General features: G+C 42.5%; 1 protein-coding gene and 1 pseudogene across 2 annotated transcripts in view; both read left to right on the top strand.

The window, feature by feature from the left end:
• Nucleotides 1-1,615: 1,615 nt before the first annotated feature.
• STAB2 (stabilin 2) overlaps nucleotides 1,616-19,998 on the top strand; it is a 163,505-nt gene continuing 145,122 nt past the window's right edge. Inside the window, 4 exon segments of the mRNA XM_079935845.1 lie at nucleotides 1,616-2,291; nucleotides 6,119-7,104; nucleotides 11,029-11,162; nucleotides 13,645-13,760. Of these exon segments, the coding sequence (XP_079791971.1) occupies nucleotides 7,027-7,104; nucleotides 11,029-11,162; nucleotides 13,645-13,760 (328 nt within the window). The 5' untranslated portion in view covers nucleotides 1,616-2,291; nucleotides 6,119-7,026.
• Nucleotides 2,409-3,867, top strand: LOC307193942 (non-selective voltage-gated ion channel VDAC3-like; annotated as a pseudogene). Its single transcript has 2 exons — nucleotides 2,409-2,419; nucleotides 2,952-3,867. The product of its transcript is annotated as a non-selective voltage-gated ion channel VDAC3-like (transcript).

Raw genomic sequence — 19,998 nt, 5'->3', positions numbered from 1 at the left:
TGCCTGTAGTTGTATGAATCACAACCGTATGCCTTTATATTTGCTCTTCAGGACTTCTGGTGGCCATGACCTTGTCTCATGTGACAACAAGTAGACAGGACTAAATTCAGTTTAGCATTTTAATGACTGAATTAGATGAACCACAGATAATCCATTCATCAGCTTAGGCATCAGCTATCAGAATGGTGGTCTATCATAACAGGCAAAGCACACGATTAGAGTAAGATTACCGGGCATCTGTTACTAGCTCATGCTAACTTACTGACACTGAATAAATCACTCAATTCCTTTAGGCCTCCATTTTCATATCTACCAAATCAAGATATCACCTTTTACCCAGTCTATTTCCCAAGGTTGTAATAAAATTTAAGATAATATGTGCAAAAGTATGGTGGAAGTTATAATGCACGAGGCAATGTTACTTACCCACTTCTGTGTCCTCAGAGCCCAGTATAGTGTTTGGCATTCCATAAATGTCTGTTGAATGAATGAAAGAATGAGTGAAATCTACAGTGTGATGGCAACTAAAGAAAAAAAAAATCATCCTGTTAACACGACATATGTCTATACAATCAAAGGTATTAGGGAGTATTCGGGACAACTACCTATATAAATCAAGCCAAATAAAATATTACTTAGACTTTTACTTGAAGACTTTTTAAAGAGGTTATTTCAAACCATGATATTAAACTACAGGCTACTCTCAGTTTAGCTTGTTAAGTCCTTTGATTTAGAAAAGTAAGGAGAAGGGCAAAGAAAAAAAAAGAATTCAACACTGCTCAGCAGATGGGTACAAGAAAGAGCTTTAAAAAAAAAAACAGAAGAATGTGGGTTTCTTTTTAGTAATTTCTATATCTGGAATATAAACAGCTATTGAATTGTTTCAATGTTGACATAAGATATGAAGGAGAGAAGAAACTATATTGTGTTCTGGCCAAGATGTTTCAGGTGCCAAGAATTCTACCCAATTAGTACACAAAAAGAATATCGAGGAGAATCAACAGCAAGCTATTCCTATAATAAAACTGGATTCCACTGAAAATGCCTACTCAGCATAAAATCCACAAGCTAGGATAGAAAAATACATCTCTTCTCCTGGGAGACTACCTTTAATGCTACTTGAAATTATGAATTGAGATTCTGAAAGTCTGTTTTGTTAGTTCTGTTTGTTCCACCTTGGCCTGAATTTAAATTTTATCAAGCACCACATTTCCAGCTAGTTCTCTCTGATTTTGAAACCGTGGGTAATCATTAGTTAAATCCATTTCACCTGTTATCTGCCTTCACTAATCAAGGTCGTTTTAATTGTTGCTGCAAAATACTCACAAGTCCTCCAAGCTGCATGTAGCGTAAACGATAAGATGTTTGCCTGAGTCGTCTTCAGGAGCTTGAAGTCAGCTGCGTCTAGTTCGAGCTGAGCTGGTAAAGACCTGTTAAGACCACCGACTCTCCAACTGGGCATGCGCGAGTGTCCGCCCAGTGACCTTTCGAACTTGCGGAGGCCTGTAGCCTAGTTACACCTGCGCAGAATGTCAATTACCACCCCTTTTCCAATCAGTTTCCCCACGCTCCCCACGCTCCCCACGCCTCAGACAGTCCTGCTTCTTTGTTAGTTGTGCCGTAGATACCCCGGAGCCGCTTGCCTTCGCGGAGGTGGATTTGAAGTTTGTTCTCCAGTTTCTTCGTTTGGTTGCCTTGCGAGTAAGCCGTCTCTTCGCTGCAAACCTCAGCGTTAGCGTTTTTTGGCTTGCAGTGCAGCGAGCAAGACGAACCTTGTTCGGTAACGATTTCTCATGCTGAAAGTTTTCAGGGATGTAGTATTGTTTTCCCTTTTCTAAGTTTTTACTTCCCAAGGCACCATCTTCATTTGGAAAAATTCTATGAGTTCTTGGATTTGTTGAACCTACGTGAAGCAACTTTTTCAATTTTCTAGACAGCTGCTCAACAGGTAGCTGCTGTTCCGAGCTCTCTTTCTTCCTTAGTCTAGCAAAAATTGCAGGGAGAATGAAAAATAAATCTTGACCAGAAAACTCACCTTAGATATCAATTTCTGGCCTTTTTTATTCCCCTGCAAAGCAAAAGATACAATTGATTCCCCAGTAAGCAGTTAGGTTTGTTCTACTTCAGAAGCATAAGCTTTGACCCGTTGGCCGTCTCACAAGGTCCAGAAATATCTTGTTTAAGATCCAAAGCAGTTCCTGGAGATGATGCTTCAGCATCAACCAGTGGCTTCACACTGCCTGGGTTCAAGTCCCCGCTCCACCACTTACTAGCCTTGTGACCTTGGACAAGTGAGTAAACCTCTGTCTGCCTCTGTCTCATATTGCAAAATGGGGATAGTATATGATACTAATACCTCTGTCCTAGGCTTGCGGTGAAGATTGAGATAAAAGTTTAGAATGTCTGGCATGTGTGAAAGGTATGTGTGTGTTTGTGATGGTGATGATGAGGATGCTAATGTTGGTGATGGCGAGGATGGTGGTTCTCCCTCCTTGGAATGCTGGTCAGGGCACACGTGAAATGCTTTATTAGTCCAAGTGACCAAGGACTAAAGTCTCGGTAGCTGGCATGATGTAGAGAAAGGACCACTGACAACTCAGAATGCTATAGCCATAGGGGATGCACAACAGTATTACCCAGGAAGTGTCCCAGCCCCTCTTTTGCCTTTTCCAATATGGGAAAAGTCTCCACATTCCAATCAGGAAATTAATCCTCTCACCCAAGAGGAAGCTCTCACCTCTCATGTTGTCACCGCTGAGGACAGATCGCGGGGGCAAAGGAGGTGAGTACTAGTCGAGGGGGACATAAGGAGGAAGCAATGAGAGAGCAGGAGGACAGCCCTGGGCAGGGGAAAGCCATTCCCAGGTCTTAAGTGCAGCGTAATAGGGGATACTGGAGAGAACAAACTACCTGTGTAGTATTGTTGATTTAAAATCCTCGTCTGGCTTCAGCGGTGCCCTGGCGGAGTGGACGGGCCATCCCGTCAGAGATACGTGTAACACGCCGTCTTACTGTGACCTAGGAACGTCTGCCAAGGATGTCTTCAGCAAAGGATATGGGTTTAGCGTGGTCAAAATAGATCTGTGTAGTGGAGTGGAATTTTCTACGTCTGGTCATGCTTACACTGTTACAGGGAAAGCATTAGGCAACCTAGAAACCAAATACAAGATTTGTAACTATGGGCTGACCTTCACCCCAAAGTAGAACACAGTATTTTTGGGACAGAAATCTCTTTGGAGGATAAATTGAAACTCAACTCAAATTCACTCAACTCAAGGCATAAGTTCAACTCAAGGGTTGAAACTGACTCTCGATACCATATTTGTCCTGAACACAGGAAAGAAGAGTGGGAAATTGAAGGCCTCCTATAAACAGGATTGTCTCAGTCTTGGCAATAATGTTGATATAGATTTTTCTGGACAAACCATCTATGGCTGGGCTGTGTTGGCCTTTGAAGGTTGGCTTGCTGGCTATCAGATGAGTTTAGACACAGCCAAATCGAAACTGTCACAGAATAATTTCACCCTGGGTTACAGGGCCGCAGACTACCAGCTGCATACTCACATGAACGATGGCATTGAATTTGGAGGGTGGATCTACCAGAAGGTGAACAAGAAGACTGAAACATCAATAAACCTCGCGTGGATGGCAGGCAGGAACAACACACGTTTCGGCATCGCTGCTAAGTACAAGCTGGATTGTAGAACTTCTCTATCTGCTAAAGTAAATAATGCCAGCCTGATTGGACTGGGTTGTACTCAGGCCCTTCAACCAGGAGTTATACTGACCCTGTCAGCTCTCATCCATGGAAAGAACTTCAGTGCAGGAGGACACAAGGTCGGGCTGGGATTTGAACTAGAAGCTTAATGTGGTTTTGAATAAAGCATCAGCTTTGTCCCTGGAGGTGGAAAGAAATGAACCCACTATGTTTTGGCCTTAAAATTCTTCTGTGAAATTTCAAAAGTGTGAACTTTTTATTCTTCCAAAGAACTGTAATCCTCCCCACACTGAAGCCCAGATGTCGAGTCCATCCTAAGGGAGGTGCTTGAAGGCATGCCCGGAAGTTGTCATGTTCGTGCCACGTTTCAGTTCAGTCCCGCAGTGTTATTTTCAGTGTGTTGCTCGGCGACGGTGTAGTGTCATGTTACAAAGGAGATGACCTGACCCTCCAGTTGTCCACACGTCCTGCACCACTTTTTCATGACCTTGTAATATATTGGTCTCTGTGCGATAGTGGAATCTTTGGTTTTGCATCAGAGTAAAATAAACCAAACACATTTGGAAAAAAAAAAAAATCCTTGTCTGAAAACAACTTTGAATGGTTAAGAGACAAACTATAACAATCAGCAAAAAGGAATATGGACCACAGTAGAGAAAATGACATCCCACCCCGTGAGGGACACACAGATCAGCAGAACTGCGTCACCCCGGGACGGAGGAAATCCAGAGCTACCTCACAGCTACACTGGGCTAAGGGTGTAGATTTGTGTGGCTGTTGTCTGTGACATTAGCATATTCTAATAATATTAAGAATGGTTGAGCACCCACTATGTGCGAGGCACCATTTTAAGCACTTGTTCATTGCAGGGAGGCGGTGGTAGGGATTTGAAATAACTTGAAGAACCTCTGTTCATAGCAATCGAATGAGCCTCACAGAAATAAAACTATTCAATTCCTAAACAAATCCATGTATTTAGAAATGTTTCTAATGCAACTAGTAGATAAAGTCTATGAACAGGTCCTGAACTGCGGAATCCCCACGGCCCCTGGCAAGCAAACTTCTACATCCTCGTAATTTAAAAATGGAACATTCAACCTGCTAAAATCTAGGATAGTATTTCCCTAGGCAAGAGCAATAGAACATAGATCTGGAGGTGCTAAGGTTAGTTTGCAAAGAGAAAACATCCCTTGGTCTAAAAGTTCTGGAAAATACTGCCGTAAGCAAAGTTGAACTGTTTTTGTTTGGTTTTGTTACCTTATGTTTTACTGAGGGATGTCTCAGAACCTTTAATGAGCTAATCAGCATGGTCAATCCCTAAGAAAGGGACGGCAGAGGCAGGGTTTTCCAAATTATCTGATAGAATTCTTCCCCAGCACCCCCTGCAGCATCTTCCACAACTATTTAGGAAATGCAAGTATGGTTCATTCTCCCCCCTCCAGGAATCTAACCCATTCCAAGACCCAGACACTTATCCATGTTCTTCAGAGAGAAAACAATCAGAAAAAAGCTTCCAATTTCTCTCCTTCACATATTAGTTAAGGTAACACAGCTGCTATAACAGATTAACCTCAATCTCATTGACTTCACACAATAAAATGTTTTCCTTAAGCAGCAGTCATCCGTGCAAGTGGAATCACCTAGGAAGCTTTGAAAACTACGATTTCTGTGCCCCACCCCCAGACGTACTGATCTGATCGTTCTGGAGTAGGGTAGACATTGGAAAAAAAAAAAATTAAGCTTCTCCAAAATTCTAAATGAGGTTGAAATCCACCGAACCAAGGGATTGTAAGGACTTCCTCATCTGGCGTCTTCTCATTCAGACCTCTGGGTTAGCCTCTGAAGGGCTTATCTGTGCCAGAATTTTCTTGGATTATTGATCAATATAATGTAATGTTATTTCAAAAATCCAGAGAGAAAGGTTTTGCAGAGTAAGGATTATTTGACCAAAGCTAGTCTCTAACTGCCAGTCCCCCAATCGACTCAGTGTCATGAGATATACCCTCATAAGCCTGTCTTGTTGATTAGCACAGACGTTATCCTTTGTGTTACTCGGCCTGACAGTTTTCTATCATGTCAATGAGACCGGAGCGCCACCTGCTATTTATTCATTAGCTATTGTTTTAAGCAGTAGAGGGTAGTGGTTAACAGTACTGGATCTAGAGTCACCCAGTTTGAAAACTGGATCCTCACTTACTAGCTGTGTGACCTTGGAAAAGTTGTTGCCTAACCTCTCTGCCTCAGTTGCCACATCTATAAAATGGGGAGAACAATCCTATTTCACCAAGAATTATGAGGATTAAATAGGTTAATCCACGGAGAAGTCTAACATAGTGAGAAGCACATAGTAAGTTTTCAACAAATGTTGGCTATTGTTATTTTTCTTACTTTCAAATGCAGGTCTCTGCTCTAAGCTGCTGGGGACGCAGAAGATGAAGGCTAGCCCCTCTCTGCAAGGAATTCACAACTGGGCACAGGAGACAGACATATAAACCAGAGAATTATGATGGATATGACTGGGCTTTCGTAGAATGATGCGCAAAATGCTGGGAAGGTCTCCAAGATGATATTGGAGGAGCAGGACAGGAAGCCTTCTTGGAAGAGATGCCATTAGATCCGGGCCTCGAAGGGTAAGATGAGATCTGTAGACTCAGTTATTTGGTACTGAGTGACCTGGAATCGGGGAGAGGATGGGTCAAAAACCCAACCAATGGCATCTGCAAAGAGACATTTCTTTGTGGTAGAGTTTGCCACCATCCTCGTCCAAGTCAAGGACCCGGCCTTCTGCAACATCCCCTCCGTGCCTGGAACTGTGCCCATTTATGGGCATCCCTGCTTAAACTGCCTGATGGCAAGCTCAGACCTTTGCATTCAGGGGGAGAGGCCTGCAGTTTTCCATGGTATGGCTGCGTGAATGTTGGCAGGGCCTGGGGCCAGAAGTAGGCAGGACCAGAGGCGGATGGGCAGGGCAGTAGGAGGCAGGAGCTTTTTCTTGGGAGTTTCATAAGGCACCCAAAATTCCGGACCATGTCTCTGCCTCAGCGCCTCGAGGATATCCTGTCATTGAGCCAGACGTGTATACAGTTGAGAGTGGCCGATTTCACCACGACCCCTAGATTGGCCATTTTTCCTGTCTGGAGGCAGTTCTCACAGATCATCTGTTTTAATCCAGGAAAAGGAGAGGAAGAGATTTAAAAGCAAACACTGAAATGAGAAAGAATTCACTGGGCGTTCGTCAGACTAAGTTAATGTAGCTAAGTAGTCCTGACAGGTGCCTGACGTGGAGAAGAAGCAAATATTTCCTCACCATGCTACAAATTTTAATACTTCTTTTTCTTGGATTGGCGGCACAAAATCTCTGTTCCCTGCCTGAGACTGCAGAGCAGGTAAGATGAAACTTGCGTTTTTTTAAAATGTGTTTACGTTCACGATTGTGTACATAAACTTTTTTGCTTTCCTACGTTGTCCTAGGTAAATGGTACTATCTGGACTTCACAAAATAGAAAGCTTGTGGAGAATAGGATTCTAATGGGGATCTGTCTGAAGGGGTGCTAACCCTGTTCTATTCCTGCGTTAAAATGCCATTGTTGGTATCTCTGATTTAAGTGCTAACATCCCTCTATCTATCGTGGATTTTGCTATCCTTTTTGTTGGTTTGCTTTAATGAATACCGCCCATTGCATCACTCTGAATGTAGACAATAACAATGGCTGTAGAGAGCTGAGTAGAGAGGAGCTCTGGGGACTTCCAGGTTGGGTGATAACTGATTGAGAAACACAGTGTCACCAAATGTGCCGGGAATCCATCCATCTACCTACCACGAGTTGAGCAGAAGTACCCAGGGCAGTCGAATGGCTAGTCCTTGTGAATGACGCCAGCACTCCTGCCTGCCCAGCAGGCTCACGTGAGCTGTCATCCTATAGCAGGTTCAATACCAGTTCTGCAGCAAGTCCAGGCTAAAGGAGGGTATGTGAGGGACTCTCCTGGCAGTCCAGTGGTTAGGACTCCATGCTCCCACAGCAGGGGGCATGGGTTCAATCCCTGGGTGGGGAACTAAGATCCTGCATGCTGCACAGACAAAACTAAAAGTAAATAAAGCGGAGGTATGCGAGAGGCAATCTGAGTGATTTATTTAAAATGTATTTCACGAGATAGGATTTCTGCTCTATTAATAATAAAACATAACCATGATTCTGCATCTGTGCCAGGCAATTAGTTTTACATACGTATACACTCTTCTTTCATATTCCTTTCCATTATGGTTTATCACAAGATACTGAGCATAGGTCTCTGTGCCGTACAGTAGGACCTTGTGATTTATCCATTCTCCATAGAATAGTTTGCATCTGCCAACCCCAGGCTCCCAGTCCATCCCTCCCCTATCCCCCCACCCCTTTCGCAACCACGATTCTGTTCCCTGTATCTGTGAATCTGTTTTGTGCCAGACACATTTTTATCAACACCAGTTTTACTCCAGTTGGCTATACTCTGATGAGGTTTTTCACTGAAACATTGGAAGATGGCATAAGGGTTAAGTGCTCCAGCTATGAGGTTAGATAGGGGCGCGTTTGAACTGGGGCTTCTCTTTGTTTAACAGCTATTTGAGGACCAGTCACTGCTCCATGGCTTACTAGCTGTTGAACCCTGAGCATGTTACTTGGTCCCTCTAAGCCTCAGTTTCTCCCCATCATTGCTCCACAGACAGCAGTAATTATCATCCACGTCACCACCATCATCATCATTGTGGAGTGCTTGCTTTAGTATACAAGTCAGGCCTTGACTGACTTTAAAGCTGAGTTTACTTTTTAGACGGGACTGTGTGAGAGAGAGAATGAGCCTTTCCATTGGAAAAGGACAGTCTGAAGATCGAGGGGTTCCTTGAAGAGAGAGTATTCTGGCTTACTAAGAAAAGAGAAAGTACTGTCACCCCATAAACTTGTCCAAATGGGAAACCCTAATGTAAAGAAAATCCTACTTAAAAGAAGTGTAGGTATGCCCTAACCATTAAAGGGAATCAATTCAAACAATATCTAAGAGCGGCTTTTATTATTTCACAAAGAACATTCTAGTGTTGTTTTGGTTCATAATGATCACCAAATGAAAGCTGCCAGTAAAAACAGATTTTGTTTTCTATACACCACTGTACAGTATGGGGAAGAGCAATGACTGATCAAGGAATCATAAGGCCACTAACTGACAGTGTGACCTTGGGCAAGTCACTGGACCTACCCCCACCTCAGTTTTCTCCCCACTAAAATGAGGATGATGATACCTCCCCTACTTGTCTTTAGGGTGGTCAAGATCAAATAAGATGATGCCTTTGGAAGTGTGCATAACCATATATTGCCCTGTAAATGTAAGCTTTCTTCTTAGGCAGCCTTTACGTATTTCAATGAACTTAGAAGTAGTTATTTTCCCACCACCCGTAACCTAATGCTGGGCCCAGGGGATAAGCTGTGGGATGACAAAGAAATAGGAGAAGTGGTCCTCTCCAGCAAGGGGTTTTTAAGTGGAGAGAAAGGCAACAGAATGTGCTCCACTGTCCAGCCATAGGGAGAAGTCGAGAAAAGGAAGAGAAATGAGTGTGGTTTTGTGGACGTGGTGTTACACAGGGTGTTGAGGTGTGGATAGCCAAGGGGAGGGGAAAGAACACTCCGATGAGGAGAGGCAACAAGCCAAACACAGGTAAGAACAGAAATGTCACAGGAACAAGCATTTATGGCCTATGATATTCTAGATACTGGACTAGGTGATTTGCGCGTGTTACATCACTCAGGTCTCAGTAACCTGCAGGGTGGTTATCCATATCCCCCCTTTACAGATGATGGCAAAAAGTAAGGAATTCATTCAAGACTGTATGCTTAGCAACATACAAAAGTTGATTCTAAACTTAGGTCTTCTGAGCCTCAAGTTCAGTGTCTCTTCATCCTACAAAGCTGCTGCTTCTTAAGCTTGATGGGGAGATGAAGGAAACTTGAGAAAGAGGATCATATCCACGAAGGATCAGCAACAGGATCGCGCACAAGGGATCCTGAAGACGAGGCCAAAGTGTATCTGTGTCATTCATTTTAACAGTGAATTCTCTGCCACCTGATGTTGCCAAGTGATTATTTCTAGTGTGTCTGTGATTTCCCACAAGTCATTCATTCAGATGTCCATTGACAGACGAATGGACCAAGAAGATGTGGCACATATATACAATGGAATATTACTCAGCCCTAAAAAGAAACGAAATTGAGCTATTTGTAATGAGGTGGGTGGACCTAGAGTCTGTCATACAGGGTGAAGTAAGTAAGAAAGAGAAAAACAAATATGACATGCTAATGCATATATATGGAATCTAAAAAAAAAAAGGGGGGGCACTGATGAACCTAGCTGCAGGGCAGGAATTAAAGTTGTAGACATAGAGAATGGACTTGAGGACACGGGGTGGGAGGGGGAAACTGGGGCGAAGTGAGAGTAGCATCAACATATATACACTACCGAATGTAAAGTAGTTAGCTAGTGGGAAGCAGCCGCATAGCACAGGGAGATCAGCTCCGTGCTTTGCGATGATCTAGAGGAGTGGGACAGGGAGGGTGGGAGGGAGACGCAAGAGGGAGGGGATGTGGGGACATATGTATGCATATGGCTGACTCACTTTGTTGTACAACAGAAACTAACACAGTATTGTGAAGCAATTAACTCCAATAAAGATCTATTAAAAAAAAGTCAAATATTTACTAAGCACTACTATGTGCTAGACGCTGCTCTAGGTGCTTAAGGTACAGCAGAGAACAAGACAGGAAAAGATCTCTGCTCTTACGTAACCCACGTTCTAGCTGGATTATCATCAAAAGATTGCAAACATCTTTGGAGCAGGAACTGTATGCTTCACAGCATTTAGCACCCAAACTAGACTATTCCTATGGAATCAATGCTGAAAGAATATTCTTGAGACCTGTTGATCTGTGATCAATTGATCTTGAATAACCTGCTTACAATTTCCCATTTGAAAAGTGTACCCTGCCGTATACTTCCGGTTTCGCATTTGTGTAAATAGCGACATTGCTCTACTTTGCTAGACTCCAGACTTGAGATCAGTTATGGCAAGTGGGTGGTATAAGCAGCACCTTCCCTTGCCCACAGCCGTGGTAGACATTGCTTGTTGATTCCAACACTCCTTGCAGATAAGAGGGAAAGACCCACCAGTCATTACCAATCAACCTCATTGCCATCCCTGTCGTTTCATTTACATGAAGCTAATGGAGAAGATTGGTCAACCCAGGCTCTGCTAATGGGACTTGATTTTTTTTGTGATGTTTTCACAGGCAAAAAGATGTGATAAGAAGTCTCGCCTTACAATTAGGACTGAGTGCCGATCCTGCTCATTCAACTTTGGAATGAAATGCCCAGATGGTTACACCAAGATTACCAATGGCACCATAGGGATCCGAGATTGCAGGTACCCATTATGAGAAAATATGTGTGCTGGAGTCTTGGAACTCAAAGGATTGTGAATCCAAATTGAAACCTCCCAATTCAAAAACTACGAAGCGGGCTTCCCTGGTGGGGCAGTGGTTGAGAGTCCGCCTGCCGATGTAGGGGATACGGGTTCGTGCCGTGGTCCAGGAGGATCCCACATGCCGCGGAGCGGCTGGGCCCGTGAGCCATGGCCACTGAGCCTGCGCGTCCGGAGCCTGTGCTCCGCAACGGGAGAGGCCACAACAGTGAGAGGCCCGCGTACCGGGAAAAAAAACAAACAAACAAAAAAAAAACTACGAAGCATTTCCATGATTTTCTCTTACTCTAAGGTTATATTGAACCCAAACTTAAGTAACTTACAACTATGACCTTGAGTCTAAAAAATATATTACAATTCATGTTTTCATACAAAATTGCACCAAAATATTCTGCCTTCATCTTGCCCTTCTTTATTTTGAAAATCTGGGGTTTGTTTCCTTTGGAAAAGGTTCTAGTCAGAACATGTTAAAAGCCTTGGGTCTGATAGTCATCCTACAAACTAGCTATGCACCCTGATACTAATTAGAACCCAAAGAAGGGAGACAAAGGAATTACAGCTTTCTTGCATTGTATGTGAGTGTAGCATTTTTGAAGCCCTCTTATGATTCAAAGCTCTCATAATTCAAGGTTAATCCTTGCAAAGGATGACAAGCAGTTCTGCCCGCCAGCTCGTGGATGCAGCCATGCAGCTCAAATGCAAACACAAATTTTAATTTACTCAGTCTACTAATTCAAAAATTAGTACTCAATGAGTTTGTTTTTAATTCAGGGGTGAAGAATTAGAAGAATTTTGTGTAAAATGAAACCGTTAACACTGTGAGATCACACTGTTTTAAATTCACATTTGCTTAATGCGACTGTGCTATAGCCTAAAACCCCAAGTCATCATTTTTAATAGACGTTTCCCAACATTACCTGGCCTGGAATTAGCAAGCATACACAGCAGTTCACCACTTAGTTACCGAAGTGGGCATACATTTGTAACCAGATCCCCTGAGAAAGTACATCAGAAAGCTTTGGGGTTCAAGGTTAAAATTATATGGGGACTTTACTGAGAACTCTTTATACTGATTTTTTATTTTCACGGCCAAAGTGCGTATTTGGTTGTGTATCCCACCCCACCTTCCCCCCACTTCCCACACACACAGCAGATAAGATTATTGCATGCAGGCTGTCTGTTTTAGAATTGAGAACTTTGATCTGTCATTCAGCTATGCTGAAACAAACCCAAGACTGGTGTTTTTATATAAATTTTTTAAATTGTAGTTGAACTCCAATGTTGTGTTAGTTTCAGGTGTACAGCAAAGTGATTCAATTATAAATATACATATATATATTCTTTTTCATATTCTTTTCCCTTATAGTTTATGACAAGATACTGAATACAGTTCCCTGTGTTATACAGTAGGTCCTTATTATTTATCTATTTTATATATAGTAGTGTGTATCTGTTAATACCAAACTCCCAATTTATCCTCCCCCCTCCCACTTTCCCCTTTGGTAACCATAGGTTTGTTTTCTATGCCAGGACTTGTTCTTGAGGGGACAGTTTGGTTCTCTCTTGGGCTCCCCCTGTCCCTTTCTTTGTGAAGAGATGTCCCTGCCAATATGCTCAACCTTTCAAAGAAATCATCAACTCTATCTCCAACTCGACTGCCCATAAAGCCAGTAGCTCTTTGGTGAATCAGCTACATTCCAGGGACTGGTTTAGGAGCACAACCTTGAACTCACCATCACACTATTCTTAACAGCCCCATAGTAAGAAATGATATTCATGGCTCTAGATATACTGAAGTCAAGTCCTAGAATAAGTCATCCATACAGAGATCCCTGTAAATAGACAAGCATTTAACCTCTGTAGACTAGCTATTCCAGAACTGTTCCTCAGCTGGTGGTACAAAAACGGTTCTAAGGAACTCACGATTATAGCAAGAAAACCGTGGCAAATTTTGCTCACTACATTACAACACCTCTCACAGAAATTTTCTGTCTATGGTATATGCAAAACATGTGCAAATCCTGAATGGTCAGTTTATTTTAAATCCCCAGGTACTGTGCATCACAAAACTCTTGATCTTTCCCTTCTTGCATTGGCTGCTAGGACACTCAGTGACAAGTCTGAAGCCCACCTCTAGTATGTGCCTAGAACCTAGCATCATTTCTTTCATCTACTAACCTCACTTCTACCATTTTAGATATCTCACCCTTACTTTCATCCTTCCCTGATTTTTTCACGTTTCTTACAATTAAAGATGAATCATGATCATGCTTTATTTTACCTAGGAAGCAAAATGTGCTCAATCTACATATTTTAAAATACAGGCAAGTATAAAGGCCTAAATAAAAATCTATGCAAATCTCGCTGCCCAGAGTTCACTGTGTTGCCCTAATTATGGGTTAATGTCCTCTCTTTACCCTCCAAGGTACACCTTTGAGGTCAGAACATACTCGCTGTCTCTCCCTGGATGCCGCCATACCTGTAGGAAGGACTATCTCCAGCCTCAGTGCTGTCCAGGCCACTGGGGCCCAGACTGCATGGGTAAGTGTCACAGCACTTTCCTTTGATGGTATTTGGTTCTCAATGTCTCGTTTTACAGAAAATCAAGAGGAAGGAAGCCTGATAAAAGAGAATGTTAGCATCTTTTTCTAGAAATTTCCATTTCCGTCTATATGTAGAAAATCTTTCTAGCCCTGTCAGCTTTTATATCGATATCTGCTTTCCTCCATTTAGAGATCTCTCTTTAAGACAATTCCTTTACAAGTCAGAAAAGGGGACAATTGAAAGGATATCCATTTCTATAAAAAAGATTATTGACCATAGAGAGGAAGTAAGACTGCTGGGCTATTATAACCTCAATACAATTTTCTTTAAGAAAATATTTGATTACAATACCTCAAAGACTGTAGTTATTGTTTAGCAACCAAGATAATCATTAACTCTTCTAAAACTTTGTCTTAGGATGCAATATCAAACTCTGTAATGGTCAGGTTCCATTGTAAGAAAAACCACTAATCAAACCTGAGTCAATGGTATAGTTAGACTCCTCTGGTCAAGCATAGCATCTGTCAGCTGAAATTGAACTTCTATCCTGATTAAAGATGTTAACACTCAAGTAGTGACTAAGTCCCTGATATGACATGCAAATTACGTGAGATCCCTTTTGGGGCAGGAGTGATAGTAAAAATCAGGCGTTTTAATCATGAATTTACCATTTGTTTTCCATCTTCTAAGATGTAATGAAAACATCTCCTTAAGGATCTAAATACTTAAAGGGAGAGATTACTTCTCTTTTGCTTTGTTTTTCTCGTTGAAATAACATAAGCAAATTGTACACAGCTTGTAAAGTTTAGAAAGGTTTAAAGAAAGAAAAAATAGTGACCTGTATTCTGCCGCACATAGAAAACTATAAGTAGTTTGGCTTATTTCCTTGGTGTTTTTCTTTTTCCATATGGCTTCTAAATAGTTGAGCCCACATTATATGCATAATGTTTCCTCCTATTTTCTTAACTAATGATTAAATGAATAATAGTATCCATTTACTCCATATTGCTGACATTAGGTAATAGAGAAGTAGTTGGCCTATATAATCATTTCATTCTTAAAGCTAAACTTTAAGTTAGACTTTTTTATCCCCATTTTTCCTATGAGGAATCTGATTTAAAGATGATCTCTGTCTCCTTCGGGCTGGTAAGTGAAGCAAGTTCAAGTTCAGGACTTCCTGGTACCAAAGCCTGCTCTCTTTCTACTCTGTCCCACTGCCTGGAGCAGAACTTGTCTTAAAAAAAGAAAAAGAGAGAGGTAGAGTCCCCAACGTGTTTCTAATTTCTCTTTTGTTCTGTATTTTGTATTTTATTTTTTCCCATTTTTTAATTTTTTTATTATTTTTTATATAAATTTTTTTATTTTTATTTATTTATTATTTTTGGCTGTGTTGGGTCTTCGTTGCTGTGCGTGGGCTTTCTCTAGTCGCAGCGAGCGGGGGCTACTCTTCGTTGCGGTGTGCGGGCTTCTCGTCGCGGTGGCTTCTCTTGTTGCAGAACACAGGCTCTAGAGTGCGTGGGCTTCAGTAGATGTGGCGCTTGGGCTCAGTAGTTGTGGCTCGTGGGCTCTAGAGCACAGGCTCCGTAGTTGTGGCACATGGGCTTAGTTGCTCCGCAGCATGTGGGATCTTCCCAGACCAGGGCTCAAACCTGTGTCCCCTGCACTGGCAGGCGGATTCTTAACTACTGCGCCACCCGGGAGGCCCCCCATTTTTTTAAATTGAGGTATAGCTGCTGTACAATATTATATGTTACAGGTATACAATATAGTGATTCACAATCTTTAAAGGTTACACTCCACTTAGAGTTATAAAATACTGGCTATGTTCCCTGTGTTGTACAATAATTGTAACTTATTTTATACCTAATAGTTTGTACCTCTGAATCTGCTACCCCAGTATTGCCCCTCCCCCCTTTCTTTTCCCCCACTGGTAACCACTAGTTTATTCTCTATATCTGTGAGGTTGCTTATATTCACTAGTTTGTTGTATTTTTTAGACTCCACATATAAGTGATATCTTACAGTATTTGTTTTTCTCTGTCTGACTTATTTTGCTGAGCATAATACCCTCCAAGTTCATCCATGTTGTTGCAAATGGCAAAATTTCATTCTTTTTTTATGGCTGAGTCATATTCCATTGTGTGTGTGTGTGTGTGTGTGTGTGTGTGTGTGTGTATATATACACCTCATCTTCTTTATGCAGTCGTCTGTTGACGGATACTTAGATTGCTTTCATATCTTGGTAATTGTAAATAATGCTGCTATGAATATTGGGGTGCATGTCTTTTTCGAATTAGTGTTTTTGTTTTTCCCAGACATATACCCAGGAGTGGAGTTGCTGGATCATATGGTAGTTCTGTTTTTATTTTTTCTGAGGAACCTCCATACAGTTTTCCACAGTGGCTACACAAATTTACACCCCCACCAACAGTGTACGAAGGTTTCCTTTTCACCACATCCTCGCCAACATTTGTTATCTGTGTTTTTTTGGTGATAGCCGTTCTGGCAGGTGTGAGGTGACATCTCATTGTGGTTTTGATTTGCATTTCCCTGATGATGAGCGATGTTGAGCATTGCAGTTTCTCTTTCGATTGGTAGGTCCCTTCAGCCTTCCCAGTCAATGTCTGGATTATGCTCCTTACCCTGGAAAGGTCAAGGTTTTGGGGTTTAGGATACCCTGGCCCTTCTGTGTTAACCACTCTGCTCTGTTTCACCCCAGCACACGGGCACTTTATGTTTCAAAGCATTTGTCACATCAGAATCAAGCGATTAACCCAGAGTTCACGAACTTTTTTAGCATCAGATAGGGTCATGGTCACATCCAGTTCATATAGTCATCAGAATAAAATTGAATTTTTTATTTGCTTTTCTCTTTCTAACCCATGGAAACTAATGTGATCTTAAGTTAATTAGACACACCGTAGACAGGAAAAGGCTTTGTCTAAGATGCAGTAATGGAAGTGAGCACATCCAGCGTAGTGAATGACAGAATGACTTGCTGCTTCTCCAAGTCTCCTGAGCTGTCAAATGCGGGTAAAAAGTCCTACTCTACAAAACTCTAGGAGGGATTTTAAAACCTCAATATAGAGGAAAGTACTTAGCGGAGTCTACAACATAAAGAAGGCACTCTGTAGACATTTTATGAAGAAATGAATGAGCGAATCACAATCAAAACAGACCTCTGATCGTGAGAGGCGAATAAAGTGACTCCCTTTCCCTGAGCCCTTCTTAAACAGTGGGTTACTCGAAAAAATAGGCGCAGCCAACAGGATTCAGGATCTTCAGTGGGTTTCATGCATCGCTCTGGGCTATGCAAAAATTGTGCACTACTCACCCCTACAGTCAAAGGAGTCTGCAGGGTTCCTTGAATGTTCAGGTCTTTCCTTGTGATAGGTCTCGAGGCCAGAGAAGCAAAACGCGAAAACCAAGGCTGTCCTCTCATTGGGGCAAAAGGGCACTTCCCTTTATCTTCATCTCCCAAACATACTAAATGTCTCAAAAGACTTCCTTCCTTTGGCTCAGGAAAGAGATCAATGCTCTACTCTGCCACGTATTTCACGTCTCCCACTCTGTGGTGATGACAAGTGAGATCTTGGCTATCGCTGTACATTTCTGCAAGGATAAGCCCATTTTGGAGCTGCTGACGTACGTTCATCTTTCTTTTTGAGGAAGCACAAGCTCTGGAATAGCCTTCTTTCCAAGTCAAGGGCAGAACCCACTTCCTTTCTGATGCACTGACAAAGACATTCACACTTAACACCTCTGGGTTATTTATTTTTCTTTTTTTTTCTTTCCAGTACGCGGGCCTCTCACTGTTGTGGCCTCTCCCGTTGCGGAGCACAGGCTCCGGACGCCCAGGCTCAGCGGCCATGGCTCACGGGCCCAGCCGCTCCGCGGCATGTGGGATCTTCCCGGACCGGGGAATGAACCCGCGTCCCCTGCATCGGCAGGCGGACTCTCAACCACTGCGCCACCAGGGAAGCCCTGGGTTACTTTTTAAATTATTTTAATAGTACCTTATTCAAAACCAGAAAACTCGACGATCAATTCCGAAAACTTAGAAAACAAAGAGAAGCACAATGAAAAAAATTAGTTATCTTCTAAAATTAGGAATAAGGCATGAATTCTCACCTGAGGAAAAAATATGTCATCCTGATGTAAGGAAGGTGTTTCTACTCAGGTTTAACTTGCTTTTCCCTCATTAAAACTTCTACAGCTTTGTCAGATCTGCATATGGGAGTCTCATATGTGTGTTATTAGCAGAGAAACATATTTTTAAGCTTGAAACTTAAATCACATTTGAACAACCAATATTCTGTTTCAGAGGAAATACTTTTTTAAAATTTGAACATCCCAGTTCTTTATTATCCCATGGTGAACGGTAACAGATCTGTGCAAAAACTCAGAGTAATGGAAAAAGAATGTGGGCAGAGGGTTACACAGAAACTTGATTTTGGCCAAAGCAGTCTGATTATTTCAGAGGAAAATGGTCTTGATGCTCTGTGAGGTCAGTGTCATCAAATTATGCACATTTATTTTTTTGCATCATGTTATTTGCATTTCCAGACCTCTTTTTCTTTCCTCTTGTATGTTCCCTGCCGTTCACTGCCTGGGTTGCAGAAAATGGACTACGTGGATTTGAAACCAGTCTGTGAGGCATAAATAATGCTGAGTTCACGTGAGGAACCTATTTTCACAACAGTTTCCCAGGCAGACAGTTCCAACCAGAGCTATCAATGGAATATTTACCATTTTTAAAAACCAGGACATGGTCTCTGCCTAGCACTGTGCACCAGGCTTTGAAACAAAGGTGGTGACACTAGTAGCCACTTCTGGAGTTCCTGGGAGATAAAGTTACAGGGAGGTCCCTGGCCTCTTCCTGGCCAGGAAGTTCATTATCTGCCTTTAAAGGAACAGAACAGCTGATGATTTGCTGACAGCTTGTCAGGGGTAAGCCTCCTGCGTGAGCAAAGTCACGATGCAAGAGACCCCCAGAGTAGCAGTGACCAAAGGGAAATGTGATAATTATTGAAAACAGCCTTATCAGCCGCTTGAGCCCTCCACCAGGCCTTAGAAACGTGCCCTTAGAACAGATTCTGGAAGAGCTCTTTCAAGTGTGGTTGCTGAGAATGTCAGTTTTTACCATCTTTTTTTGCCTGATGGGGACCTGAGGTGATAGAAAGTGATTTGAGAAGCAGGAAAGAAATGTACACTTTTACTTTAAACTTTTTATTTTAAAACCGAACAAGCTGTTTTCATAAATTGTTAAAGCATTCAGTTTAGGACAACACATGAAGGACTGTCCATACTCTCACATTCCTGCTGTCTTTTTTCCAAAGTTCCTTCCAGGCTTGGCCAACTCATAAAGGTCGAGCATTTCTTGAGCCCCTACTGCTTGCTGCACATAATCACCTATATGACAAGGCCAGTCCGTAACCCCAAGGAGCTCACAGACTGATGAGGGAGAGGGACACAAAAGCAGATGAGGAGAAACAGTCACACTTGAGGGTCCAGGTGAGGACTCTGGGACTTTGAGGGGGTTTGCAGCTTGCCCAACGAGAGCCAGCTAATAAGTGCAGAGCAGGGTAGGAAACAAGGGCCGTCTCACTGCAGAGCCCCAGCTCCAACCTGTCCCTGTCTCCTTACCCAAACACCTGGGTGTGTGGCCAAGTCAGCTGCTGGGAAGGCAGCCCTCCCGCCATGAGCCTGCTCCTGGCAAACTTGCTTCCATTAGCTGGGTGCCTGTCCCTGCATGGAGTTGATTCCATGACACCCGAGTTCCCCCTAGTTCCAATCTAGCCCCGAGGGGCAGTGTGGTTTTACTGTAAGATTGTAGACCCTGAAGTCAGATTGCCCGGCTTCCACTCTCAGCTTTACCACATTCTCCTTCTGGGACCTTGCAAGTTACTTCCCCTCCCTGCCCAGTTGCCAGATTTAGCAAATAACAATGAAGGATACCCAGTTAAATCAATTGCAGATAAGCAACAAATATGCCTACAGTATTGGGGACATGCTTATTCTAAACATTTATTCATTGTTTATCTGCAATTGAAATTTCACTGGCATCCTATATTTTATCTGGTAAACCAATCTCTCAGTCTCGGTTTTCTCACGTGTCAAATGGAGATGGTGATGCTGATACGACTACCTCCAAAGGCGGTGCTGAGGACTGAGTGAACTCGTACGTGTAAAGAACATAGGATGCGCCTGGCAGATGGTAGGCATTCAGAATATA

The sequence above is a fragment of the Stenella coeruleoalba genome (assembly GCF_951394435.1).
Source record: "Stenella coeruleoalba genome assembly, chromosome: 11".
Taxonomy (NCBI): Eukaryota; Metazoa; Chordata; class Mammalia; order Artiodactyla; family Delphinidae; genus Stenella; species Stenella coeruleoalba.
Note: the sequence above shows the minus strand (reverse complement) of the source record. Positions and strands in the feature narration are given on the sequence as shown.